General features: G+C 40.8%; 1 protein-coding gene across 1 annotated transcript; it reads right to left on the reverse strand.

The window, feature by feature from the left end:
- Positions 1-5572: 5572 nt before the first annotated feature.
- LOC102920694 (protein mago nashi homolog) lies at positions 5573-13678 on the reverse strand. The gene is made up of 5 exons (XM_006995675.4): positions 13510-13678; positions 10377-10435; positions 9345-9455; positions 6869-6951; positions 5573-5901 (listed from the first exon to the last, which is right to left on the reverse strand). Exons 1-5 carry the CDS (start codon positions 13601-13603, stop codon positions 5802-5804), a joined length of 447 nt encoding a protein of 148 aa, XP_006995737.1. The 5' UTR covers positions 13604-13678; the 3' UTR covers positions 5573-5801.
- Positions 13679-14256: the final 578 nt, after the last annotated feature.

Raw genomic sequence — 14256 nt, forward strand, 5'->3', positions numbered from 1 at the left:
GACCCCCGGACAACTTTCTTTATTAACATACAATCAAAATCACATTTCAGTACAATTAGATTACCACCACAAATCTTTAAATTTTTTAATTATTGTGTTTAATGGGTGTTTGTGTGAGTTTCAGTATATGCATGACATGAGGTACATGTGAGGGTCAGAGTTAGTTCTTTTCTTCAACCATGGGTTCCAGGGATCAAATCCAGGTAGGTCAATAGTCTTCATGTGCACATTACTTTAACCCACTGTGATAGCTCATGGGTCCCCTTTATGGTTCTTAAATCCTGATATCTCTGAGTCACTACTCAAGTCTGTCATTGCTGTGCACCAGAGATCCAGATATTAACTCATCTCAACAGTGTAAGCAAAGTTCCTTGGGTGCAGAGTGAATGTTTCCAGAATACCTCCTGCTAGTCACTTTTGTCTCTATCCCCTCATCCTGGGGGATCTCTGTCTCTAGTGTTAACACACACACATGCACACATCATAGAATATTAAAGATGTGTTACATTTGTTTATGCTGTGGAATATTTGTTTAATGATGCAGAGATTTGTTGCATTCAATGTTGCATTTGTTTACACTGTAAAACTGTGTTACTTTGCCTGTCTAGAACACTTAGTTGGTCTAATAAAGAGCTGAACAGCCAATAGTGAAACAGGAGAAAGGACAGGCAGGGCTGGCAGGCAGAGAAAATAAGTAGGAGGAGCAAGAAAAAGAGGAGGATTCCAGGGGCCAGCCACCCAGCTACATAGCAAGCCACGGAGTAAGAAGTAAAGAAAGATATATAGAATAGAGATAAGAGATAGAAGCAAAAGGTAGACAGGATACATAACACAAATTGCTAAACGGTCTTATAATAAAGAACTCAGAACCTATATTGGGGTAATGCTGAAAGATCAGATAGACAAAAGGACAAGCCACTGCCACATCTCACCTCTCCAACTCCTCGTGAAAAGGCCTCAGCCGATAGGCCTCCAGCCAAATGAGCTTCCTTAGCTAAAAAGCCTCTAGCTGAAAAGGAAGCTTCTGCCGAAAAGCCTTTAGTTTCTGTGTCCTCACGCCTTATATACCTTTCTCTGCCAGCCATCACTTCCTGGGATTAAAGGCATGGGTGCTTCCCAGTACTGGGATTAAAGGTGTGTACCACCACTACCTGGGATCTATATTTAATCTAGTGGCTTGTTCTGTTCTCTGATCTTCAGGCCAATTTTATTAGGGTACACAATATATCACCACAGGGTCATATAAGTTAAGGAAAGCTGACAAGAAACAAGTCAAGCTAAGGTCAGGCATTCATAAGAAAGAATAAACCGGCTGGGCGGTGGTGGTGCATGCCTTTAATCCCGGCACTCGCGAGGCAGAGCCAGGCAGTTCTCTGTGAGTTCGAGGCCAGCCTGGTCTACAGAGTAAGATCCAGGACAGTCACCAAAACTACACGGAAAAACCCTGTCTCAAAAAACAAAACAAAACAAAACAAAACAAAACAAAAAAACCACACCGAGAAAAAAAAAACAAGAAAAAAAGAAAGAATAAGCCTCTGTATGATTTATTTGGGAACTGAGTGGCAGGCCCCCAAAATAGCAAAGAGTAAAAACCAACCAACAATACACACACACACACACACACACACACACACACACACACACACACTACCACCACCACCACCACCAAAATCAAGGAATGAAAGAAACAAGATTTAAGAAAGTTATGCTTGGAGGAGAAGGTAAGTGGGGGTGCAGGAGCAGCAGTGATGGAGAATGTGGCAGACACTCTGTCCCCATGCAGGAAGATGCTTGTGTTATCCCAGCTTTCCACAAGGAAAGGCTGTGAAAAAGTCAGATAATTTACTTAAGGACAGCTCATAACTAACTCTCGACCTATAAATAAAGCCTTACCCAATACACAGAATATGGTTACAATGTGGACTCAGAAGAGCCTTGGTTTTAGCTCGACACAAAGCATGAGTTTGGTACATGGGGAGACATGAGTGGAAACACCAACAAGCTCCTATGACTTCAGGTAAGTCTGATCATTCACAAAATCTTTGACCACAGCAAAACAAAAATGCAATTTCTCTTCAGGGTTGCTGTGAAGATCTAATAAGATATACAAATTTATTTTTGTTTTGTTTTGTTTGAGGCAAGGTCTCACCACGTACACTTGGCTGGCCTGGAATTCACTGTGTACACCAGGTTTGCCTGGGACTCCCCTGCCTGCCTCCCAAGTGCTGGAATGAGGGGTGTGAGCCACCAGGCCCAGCTTCACAAATAAAGTTTTTAATCATAACCTGGGAAATGGATGGTAAACCTTCATTCAACATTAAACATTATATTTAAAGTCCAAGACTCTAATCTTTCCTTACCATAGAAATTTGAGCAAAACACTGAATCTTAAAGATTCTTTTTTTTTTCTTTTTTTAGGGTGGAGTGTGTCGCCTACTCCCCAGCATTGGAATAACTGCAAAAAAATACAATCAGGAATTATAGAGACAAAAGCTCTTAGATGTCAGGGCTGGAGAGATGGGTTGGTAGTTAAGAACACTAACTACTCTTCCAGAGGACCCAGTTTCAGTTCCCAGTACCCACATGGCAGCTAACAGCTGTCTGTAACTCCAAGATCTGGCACCCTCACACAAACATACATGCAGGCAAAACACCAATGCACATAAAAAAATAATTTTTTAAAAAGCTCATAGATTTCAAAATAACTTTTTTTTAAAGATTGCTAGGCTGCAGAAACTTCTCTAAGACACAGGATGAGCTAGGTTTTCTACCCAACCTTGTCAAAGAGTGCTGGTGTTGGGAAGAACAGGATGGGGAAGGTTTATGAACCAAAATGAGGAACTGAGAGATCTACAGCAATGAGCCAGTGATGCTCTAGAAAATTCACATTGTAGCCCCAGATCAGGAGGTGGGGGGTAAATCGCACTGCTCATGGAAATACTAATGGTTCTGTTTACGTCCTTATCTCTGCTGAGGAGGCATCTTTACCATGGAGGCTAAGCAAGCGCAGGCTTCTTTGTGCTTTCTACATACTGTTTGCCTCCTCTACATCATGCAAAGTCTGTGAGCAAGAACTCCAGACCCGTTTTGCTCATCACTGTGACCAAAGCATGAACAGGATGTGGGCTGCCTACCAGTGCTTAATAAAGGACAGTAGCCAACAAAAACTGAACATAGAATGGAAACTTTTTTTGGTTGTGGACAGAGAGAGGGGGAGGCCAGTAACTGAAAAGCCAGTAACTAAAAAGGGCAGTAGCTTCCTCTGAGCTCTGTATAATTAAGCTCTGAATTTCTAGAAAACTCTAAACTGATAATGAGCTTGATTAATTAGCATTGGAAGAAAGTAACTTCAGAGGGAATGGACTGACACTCCCATTGTGGATTTTTGACCAAAGCACAGCACAAAACAGGAAATACCGAACTTCACATGACCAAAATAAAAAAGAAGCGTGAAAACAGAAAGGTGAAAATTTTAAAGAAATTTTTTATCTTCTTGAATTTTGTCTTCTAAATTCATTGTGTATGTGTGTGTGTGTGTGTGTATGTGTGTGTGTAAGAGAGAGAGAGAGAGAGAGAGAGAGAGAGAGAGAGAGAGAGAGAGAGAGAGAGAGAACAAACAACAACAAAAGAAACCACAAAACCCACAAAAGCTCTATTCAGGGCTGGAGAAATGGCTCAGTGGTTAAGAACACTAACTGCTCTTCCAGAGGACCCAGGTTCAATTCCCAGAACCCACATGGCAGCTAACAGCTGTCTGTAACTCCAAGATCTGGCACCCTCACACAAACATATGTGCAGACAAAACACCAGTGCACACAAATATATATATATATTTCTCTGGCTTCTTGGCTGTAATAGCCTCTGTGAAACTCCAACTGCCTGTCTTGTTATGTTGAGAGAGATGCAATTCTCATCACACATTCAGACCTTCTAGTGAGACCCTCAGACCTCTGTGGCGTCATCATTTCACAGCCACAAGCTGTTCTTCCTGCCCCAGGCTGAGGTGAGGGACACCTGCAGTAGCCACCAGCCCACAGGGAAGGATGGGCTGACACACTGTCTTCACTGGGAGGACTGGCTGGTCCTGGCCAGCTTCACACCTCTTGGTATTTCTGCCTCAGTGAACCTTTCACAACAGTGAAATAGGTAAACTTCACAGCTCTCAACAAAACCAAAGAGTCCTATTTTAAGATTTCCTGTGCCCTAAACCACCTCATGTGTCCTAGCATTTACAATCCACACTTTTCTAAAGCTCTGCATTATCATGCCTACTCGTACTGATAGTGAAGAAATGAGAAAGATGCTTCAGGAACTCAGTGATAAAAGGGGACCCTAGGAAGGGTTTCAGGTGGATATTTGGGCTCTGTGTCGCTCAGGAATAAAATCCACTTAAAGGTCCCAGGAAAAACAGGGCTAGAGAGAGAGATGACTCAGTGGCTAAGAGCACTGGCTACTCTTCCAGAGGGCCTGAGTTTGGATCTGAGCACGCACATGGGGATAATTCCAGTCCTAAGGGTTCCAACATCCTCTTCTGGCCTCTGTAGGCATCAGACATATGTGTAGGTGCACAAATATGCATGCAAGTGAATACCCAAACAAGCAAAACAAACAAACAAAAAGTTTAAAAGAGAAAACAGTTAGTACTGATCCACAACTAAGTTTCACTTCTTCAGCCCATGTTCTTTCCACATCAGTTCAGAGAACTGAGGCCTCGTACACACTGAAAACTGTGATCAGGCCCCCAGCTCCACTGCTCATCATTGAGGGAGTCTGTAAGTTCAGCTCATCTCTCCTAAAGGATTCTTCTTTAGAGGTAGGGTTTCATGAGGCCTAAGCAAGTCTAGAATTAACTAAATTGCCAAGATAGGCATTGACCTCCTGACCCTTCAGCATCTTTTTCCTAAGGCTGGAATTATGCTCTGGCCACCATGGTGGCACACACCTTTAGTCCTTGAACTCAGGAGGCAGAGGCAGGCAGATCTCCATGAGTCTGAGACCATGCAGGCAGGAGCAAGAGGAGGACACCAGCAGCAGTGTTAGCAGAGATAATGAGAGATGAATGGTAGAAAGTTCAAAGGACCTGGGAAACATGAATGACTTGTTTACAGTAAGAGTCTAACAATAGGCATGCACACTATAGATGGTTAAAACAAAATTTCATATAACTTTGTAAAGCTTCAACTCAGCTCCTACATATGTGTGTGCACACACACATAAGAATAAGGGCATAATAAGATAGGCCAAATGTGGGGTACTGACTATGCCCTTTCAACAACCTAGGGAAATATTTCATGTGAACCCACGAAAGTTTGTGATAATGTAAAAAAAAAAAAATCTCAAACCTCTGAAAACAACCTTAGTGTTACAAAGGTAAGTCCCATGAAGTACAGAAGATTGACTCTATGGTTATCTTCAGTAGCTGGGATTTGCCATGTATTTCCAGATGAGCGGCCTCTGCTCTAAGCTCTACCAACCAGAACAACTTACCATTCTTAAAGCAAGTCACTGATTCAACTGCAAAACAAAACAAAAACAACAACAACAAAAACCAAAAAACCAACAACTCCACATCTAGGCTTTTAATACATTTTATTAGAGCAAATTTCAACAAAAAGTGGCTTTTATGTACAGAATCAATTGCATATAGGGGTTGTCTAGCCCACATGGACCGAAGAGAGGAAAGCCATATTTCACATATTAAGTTTATATACAAAAGTTTCACATTAATAAAAAATCCCAAAAGTGTCAATTAAAAAACCCTCCTTTAATTAAATATATAAATAATCTCAAAAGTATCCAATTCAAATTGGCTTAATCTTGAAATGTAGTCCAATGAGACTGAACACTAAGCATTTCAAGTCCTGCACCAAGTAGTAAAATACACGGAGGCCTTCAGGATCCCTAAAATTAAAAAATATATATAAATAAAAGTTACCTTTTGTTTTCTATGAAACATAATCTTATAATTTCCTGAAACAGAATAAATCACTTATACCAATTAAGCTTATGGAACTAGGAAAAGGGCCACTTGCCGACAACTACAGTGAACAAAGTGGACAATTAATTAACACTTCTCTTCCTGTAAGGAGGAATGCAGTTCACCAGGACTCATTGCTCTCTCAACAGAGGCAATGCATGTACAAACCCAGTAGAGTACACAGGCCACGTCCTCACCAACTGTAGGAGCATATTTACAGGTTTAAGCATCCAGTTGTTCTTCATGAACACGGGTGTTCAGTTATTATTGTGCATTCATTCTTTTCCTCTTTATAATACTTATTTGAAGCACCTACTATGTGCTGGGCACTGCTCTAACTCTAAAGACAAAACAAGGTTCTCATGCAAGCTTATACTCAAGCAAGTTAAGATTCAGGGCAACATGAAGCAATGGAAGCCATATGGGGACGTTTTAAGGAAAGGAGCATGAAGAAATGACTCAATGATTCACACCAGCAAAGCTTCAGTATATGCTGCAAAGAATCTAAGGACACAAAGGTGGCTCATACACATGCCTACTGTTTTTTGTTTTTTTTTTTCAAGTGCTAAATCCAAGGGGAAGTATGATATAATATGGTCCCAATGAAGCGGATCAATCCACAATTATCGTCCTTTACATTTTGTGGCATTATAACCAGACTTTTTAATATAAAAATGACCAACAAATCAGGCATTATTATGCACACTGCTGAACTGAGTACTTAATGAAATACGCTGTTAACTTCTCTGACAGACAAGATAACAAGTGTTTAATTACTTAGAAGTCCCTATGGCATCAGAATACTCAACTGCCTTGTCTAGCAGACCACAGTGCTGACAGGAGCCTCGTTAATGAGTTACACCAGCTCAGCCAACACTTTCATATACTTACTTTGACTGGTTTACATCAATCAGAGAACCTATTTTTGATGTCGTAAAAGATATATGTTCATCCCCAATTACAATCTCAAGTTCCTGGAAACAAAAAGAGCAGAGAAATGGCATCAATTAAAAAAGTCTACCCCAGAGATACCTGTATTCGTGCTATAAAGAAGTGCAAACTTTCTAGAACTTGATAGAGGGGAAAAGAAATTTAATCTCAGCCAAGCATGGTGACATGTGCTTATAATCCCAGCTAACAGGAAGCAAGGCAGAAGGACTGTCTCAAGTCCAAGGCCAGCCTGGTCTACAGAGAAAGTTCCACACCAGCCTGGGGACACTCTCTCCAAAAACCAGAAGAAATTTAACCTGCTAGACCAAATTCTCTTAATAAAACCTCACTGACCACACATGAGCACTAGCCTCAGTTTCAGGACCAAGCCAGAACTGCTTTCCAGAGCCATCATAAAAAAGGAGCTCAAACAAAATGACACAGAAATGTTTCTTATGATGTTGGTAAACAGGAGCACTGTCACTTTAAAGCATGTTATAGAAATAATTATATAAATACAAACCCATTTAAAATATCACAAAATGCATTTTCCCTTTCTGTAAGTTTTTATAAACAAATATAGGACATTAACAATAGCACCTGCCACTTATCAGGCCCGATCACTGGGACTTTACATTTTCCACAGTCCCTAAAACACCTTTCCAAGCCCTATTTCCTTAGCTCTATTTCACAAATGTACAATCTTAACCTCCTCAAGAACAGAACATACAATGATATCAATAGCCAGGCGTAATGTACAATAGTAATGCTCCCACTTACAGACTAATACCCTCTGAAATTCAATGAAACCTAGAACTTATACAGTGTAATGTGGTTGTTCCAGTACCATTATCATCATACAAATTTTATCTGTATTGCTTACCCTGAAATCTAAAGCTAATGAAGGGGCTGCATGTTTAAAGAATTTTTACACTAAATTATCAAGCAGATGCTAATAGACAGTCACAGCTATCTAATCAAAAAGCCTAACTATACACTTCATGAGATACAGAAAATTGAGAATTAGCTAAGAATCTCTAATAATCACAAAATTCTTGCTTTAATTATCCAGTGGCAGTTTCTGGAGCATGCCTGCTAGCCTCTCACGAGAACACATCACCAGTGCACAGATACAAAGCTCTGGCTCCCCCAAATGATGAAACACATTTTTATATCTAATGAAATCTTTTCTGTAGCTGCAGTTATTTTTCTAGAACTGGTGTTTCAGAAATGAGATTACTAAGGGAAAAATAAATGGAAAATATTGGCATTTTCTAATGTATATTATAAAACCATCCTCTAAAAGAAGTATATCAACTTATAAACACAGTCAAGTCTATATGTCATATCACCACTGTAGGAGCAGGTTTAATAATTTTAAAATATCTGGCTATTTTGTAGACACAGACACCCAGTAACTACTGCGCTAACTAGAGGAGTTAATTACTATGACTCAGGTTCCCACAGGACACAGACCACTACCTCTGTTGCCCCACACCATACTCTACATTGTGCTCTTGCCACACAACAGTTACATTACTGCTACTTTCAGCATGTATTTGATCTCTACATTTTCTTCTAGTCAAAGAAAGTGGCTGGTATACAGTATAATCCTTAGGAACACACAAAAATGAAATTAAATATTTCTTTCTCCGAGGCCTTATATTTCATTTCTCTGAGAATTGAAAAGACCCAATTCAGAAACCAAACTGTCTTTATACAGAGTGAAATTGGGCCTGCAGAGTTCTTTGGGAGCACTTTGAGAAATATCATGTATTTTGAAGGGAATATAACAGGCAAATACAAAAGTCAGTTTGAAAAAAACCAATCAAGACTTTTCCTGGGGCATTCAAATATACAAATTCTGAAAGATAAAAAAATTGGAGAAAGTGAATTGCCATACTCAGTGATCAGCACTAACTCTCAAATTTAGCTAGCAATGTACTTATTTTCAATAGAAATAATTAACAATAACATCTAATTAAAAATAATTTATAGCAGTGTCAAAATATATTAACTTAAGAACTAACTCTCAAATTTAGCTAGCAATGTTGTACCTATTTATAACAGAAATAATTAACAGTACAGCTAACTTACAATTAATAATTCGTAACAGTGTCAAAATACCCTAACTTTAGCTGGGCAGGCTGGAGAAAGGATGTCTTAATTAGAGCTAAGTGCTAACTCCTCTACTAGGTGGAGACAGCAAAGAAAATCAAGCTCAGTAAAAGCTGGAGCTGTAACCCGATGGAGTGTTTGATTGCCTAGCACGGATGAATCTGGAGCTCAATCTTTAGTACCACAAAAAAGAATTTAAAAAGAAAATAAAGTTATATAATCAACGCTTCAATAAGAAACCATCATGAATATATTGACAAAGCACAGTAATTATATTATCAACTCTGATCTATCCACTTAAAGAACATGGTCCACAGACCTGCCGGCCAACCCTGTCAGGCGGTGGCCACAATGCGTCATCCTCTTTTGTAATTTCACTGTCGTCAATAATTCTCTTCAGTTCTTCCATGACACTCTTGTGAACATAGGCCTGGAAATCAATTACAATAAAATTTTATAACGCCCATCTGTCTTCCCACAGTTCAGTGAGATATAATAAAAGAAAGCTACGGATCCTAAACATTCAAACACAATAGGAGCGAACAATTTAATTTGATTACAAAGCTGCAGAATTAAAATTCATCCTTCTCACAAACTTTTTTTTCTGCTCTCTCACCCTTTAACACACACTGTTCCCTCTTCTCACCCCAGCTGCTTTAGGCCCCGGAGTCGGCCGGTGTAGCGGGGACACTCCATGTGCTCACAGTTAACGGAGCAACGTAAGGGCTACAGCGTGAGGACACAACACAAGCACACAGGAGCAGGCACGCTGAGCCCAGTCCACACGTTCTTTTGTTTAAAAATCATGCTTCACAAAATGAATTGAATGATATGGGGTTATAAATATTCAAGTTGATTGTTTTTAAAAAATGCTAAAATGAGAATCACCAAGATGGCTCAGTGGGTAAAGTTCAATCCCTAGGACCCACATAGTAGGAGAAAACCAATTCCTACCAGCTGTTCTTTGATTTCCACACATGAATGCTATGTTACATGTGTATCCAATACACACACACACACACACACACACACACACACACAAATACACACATGTTAAAAAAAATTTAATGCTACAATCACATGTAATTAACATAGAAACCTTTCCATCTATAAATTGGCTTCTTCATTGAAACAGAGCCTTTGAAATACTTTTCATCAGCACAAACAAGATAAATAAACAAAATGTAAAAATTTAGACATTTGAAAAGAACTTAGCCAGAGGCAGGTGGATCTCTCTGAGTTCAAGGCCAGACTGTTCTACACTGTGAATTCCAGAGCAGCCAAGAATACAAAGTGAGACCCTGTCTCAAAAGAAAAGAAAAAGAAAAAAATAAGAGAGAAGAGAACATACCTCTTTTCTGATCATCACGTCATTTTTATAATTGCTGTTGTTGGCATATCTAAGCTTTCCTGTGTGGAGAGAAACAAAGAATACCATGAACAATGTTAAAGGTAAAGACAATTTCATATTCCCACTTTTACTAGTAAATCTACTTTCCTTGTATAAGATCAGGGCTAAAAACTCAATAAATATAAGTCAGCTAGCAAACTTTAAAATGTTCCATACCTTCAACATACAATGGGTCAGGTTTGTTAATTTCCTCTCTCTCTCTCTCTCTCTCTCTCTCTCTCTCTCTCTCTCTCTCTCTCTCTCTCTCTCTCTCTCTTCCTCAGACAAGACAAGATCTTACTGTGTAGTCAGGTTGGTGGCCTTGAACACACAGGGATCTATCCTCCTTCCTCTGTGTCCTGAATGCTGGGATTAAGGTTGTACACAACAACACATTTATTTTCTTAATCTAGCCCCTGAACTAAATGTGACTGTGACAAAACACCAAATATTCTCTTCAAGTGTGACGTGTTGGTGCTAAATGCAGTACTCACAACATTTTATCTGGTCTCTAAAGGAATTCTAAGAGCAGGTTTCACTTTCTCACCTGTTCACAGGAGATAAAATCAAGTTAAGCAACTTGCTCAGGGTCACACAAGTCTCCAGAGGTCTCCTTTGCATCCACACTTTCTCTATTATTCCAAAATGTTCTCTTAATTGTTTTTCTCCACATTAGTGTATATAGTTAAGATAACGAAAAATTTAAAAATTACAACTGGGAAGCATACAAACTATGTAAACTGTCAGTTTGTTGGCTGATTTATTTCAATCCAATGCCATGACCTCTGAGGTCTCCAGTGTGTGCTTCCCTGCATGGTTAGTCAGTCAGGTGCTCAGATACATCTGTGACGTCCTTCTCATCTGCTGTATTTTCTGTTACCATACTGGGGTGTACCCCATTTAGTGAGTCATCACTTCTCATGTAAGTGGAATGATTCGGTGGCAAAGGTGCATGAGAATCAAACCACACATAAAAATTTCCCTTGACAGTGTTGTTCTTAATTTATGTGACTCAGGGTGATAAGGACAAGCTGCATGGCATGCACAGGCAAGGGGACTGAGAACAGAATTACAAAAGAAATAAATAAAAAATAAAAATTAAAAAACAAAAACAAAACCCACTAGCACAACAACAAAAACAAAGTAAGTTTGCTCCAAACAACATTTGGAGAACAAGGGTAAAGTTAAGTTTCTCAACAACTGCAGGGCCACGGCAACCTTGAATTCTTCCTGAATGTTTGATACCTTTTGAATACATGATCCTCTCATATTTCCCTTTCAAAGACCCTTGTCCAAAACATGCAGACACCACTTCATTGAAGTACACACAGTCAGATGCTCAGTTAAATGCCTGCGTCTCAAGTACCACCTTCAGCTTGCTAGTACTTCAACAGACCCCTGCTCATTCTGCTCCTCTCTGGTGTTTCTCTCCCCAAGAAGACAAAGTTTTTCTTTTTGATCTCCAGTGTCTCATCTTCTAAGGGAAATTATTATTATTATTATTATTATTATTATTATTATTATTATTATTTTGGTTTTGGGGTTTTTTTTGTTTTGTTTTGGCTTGGTTTGTTTTTTGGGTTGGAGGGGGGGTTGGGAAGGGTTGTTTTGTTTTTAGAGACAGGGTTTCTCTGTGTAACCCTGGCTGGCCTCGAACTGAAATCTGCCTGCCTCTGCCTCCAAGTGCTGGGATTAAAAGCATAAACCACTACACCTGGCTTAGGGGAAACTTTTTTTTTTTATTTCAAGTTCTGATTATTAACTTATTCTTTACTGGACTCAAACTTAAAAGTAAAAGCTCTTCGCAAGGACAGCCTACATCTCTTGAAAATCTTGTCCTGATGTTTTGTTTTGTTTTGTTTTTTGGCTTCCTACATTCTCTATGCCAAAAGTTTAGTATATTCTGCAGCCTCTTCGTTTTACTTAGTATATTGTTTCTTCAGAACAGTAAGTCGGAGTGGGGAACCTTGGGTGCTTTGGTCCTGGGCTTCCTACCATCTTTGTTGAAGAACTTTCTGACAACATACTGGTAGACATCATCTTCCTTAGAGAGACTGAAAAGCTTCAGGATTCTGATAGCTGTCAGTCCAGGAATATCCCCCCCCCCTTTTTTTTTTCTTTAAACAATAACCACTTGGCATCCCCAATGTGTCCAGAACAGACTTGTGCTTCCTCTCCCAGCTCTCCTTGGTACACAGCAAGCACTCCCCTTACTCAGCATCAGGCGCCCTCTGCAGTGGGTCAGGAAGCCTTGTTTCACTGGGAAAACCTAATCTGTCGTCCGCACCAACGAATGGGATCACACAACCCTTCCACTCTTCGCCCAGAGAGCTACTTCGTTTTCTTCTCATAGAAATACAGAGCTTGTGTCATTGTCCACTTCAATGTGTTCGGACAGCCAGTGGCTCGGAAGGAGATACTCAGCTCCTTCTTAACAGGGCTGACTACCTAAGATGCAACAGGAAAAGACTGCCTTAACTCTGGCCATCATCCATCCATGTATCTTGACGAAGATGGTGAAGAACTGCATTTCAATGCCTAACACACATCACCCTCCTGTTTAGACAGGGGGTTCCTCCCCTACAAAGCAGCCTTCACATACAGAGTAAACGGGTGAGCAGGCCGAAAGGTCACCCAAAGATTTCAAGCATCCGCTGAAAGGATCACTTGATAATTCTGCTACTACTGCCCAAGGTCGCATTCTCCATTCTAGGTTTCCGATTCTTCTATGTCCAGCTTTCCTGATGGCAGCAGGATCTGCTTTTCTGGGTAACTTTATAGCAATTTTTCTCTCACAAAAAACACCCAAGCATGCTACACGCGCAAGCTCTTCCTAAGCTGGAACTAAGCCCTTCAAGCCCTCCTGGGAGGCGGGGGCGTGGCGACACACCTGTCACCCCAGCATCCGGGAGGCTGAAGCGGGAGGATCGTGAGCTCGAGGTCAGCCTGGACTACACAACGAGAACCCCGTCTTAAAACTAAACAATTAAATTGAAATAAAGAAGAAAGAAAATAAAAAGGAAGAAGAAAAAAGAAAAGAAAGCCCCCCAACACCGGGCGGCTCGCCCTCCCTCGCGGCCCCTCCGCCGCTCACCGTCCGGCCGAAACTCGAACTCCAGAAACTCGTGCCCAAACTTGCCCTTGTGCCCAACGTAGTAGCGCAGGTAGAAATCGCTGGCCATAGACATTTTCGCCCCCGGGAAAGCCGCTGCACGGCCGGGCCAACGTGCCGCCAGCGCGGGGCAGTGACGTCAGAGCGCGGGTAAAGAGCGTCACGGCGGGGGCGTCTGCTCCGGTGGAGAAAGAAAGCCCGGAAAGCTGCGGTTCCGGTGAAAGACCCTGAGGATGACTAGAGATTTGCACTGGAGCGGCTTCCCTAAGATCCCCAGCACATTGTTTTCGCTCTTGAGATGATTTTTATATGCTTTGCTTTTTGCTTTTAATTCCTCGACGATTTCATTCACGTATATGATGAATTTTAGTCACTTCCACCTAATTACACTCTCTGATCCTTTCTCCCGCTGAAGCACTCTTCCCAACAAGTCCTCCTGTCCTTTTATGTCTCACGTGTGTCTGGGTTGAGGGGGAACTCACCAGGTTTAATAAGGGTTGTTTGCATGAGCACGATGGCAGATAAAGTCCCGGATTTCATGATTGGATTCTCTATTCTTTGGGGTTAGCCTCTTCCCCCATCTGCTGTCTCCAACCCCAACCGTCTGTCCACAGTATACCCGCTTGCACTTTCTTGTCAAATGTATCCTGTATCTTCAGCCCTACATTTGTTTAACCAACCCCCAGTCCCCTTTCTGGTTTAATAACCTACACTCACTAGCATATAAAC

Source organism: Peromyscus maniculatus, chromosome 3, assembly GCF_049852395.1.
Source record: "Peromyscus maniculatus bairdii isolate BWxNUB_F1_BW_parent chromosome 3, HU_Pman_BW_mat_3.1, whole genome shotgun sequence".
NCBI lineage: Eukaryota > Metazoa > Chordata > Mammalia > Rodentia > Cricetidae > Peromyscus > Peromyscus maniculatus.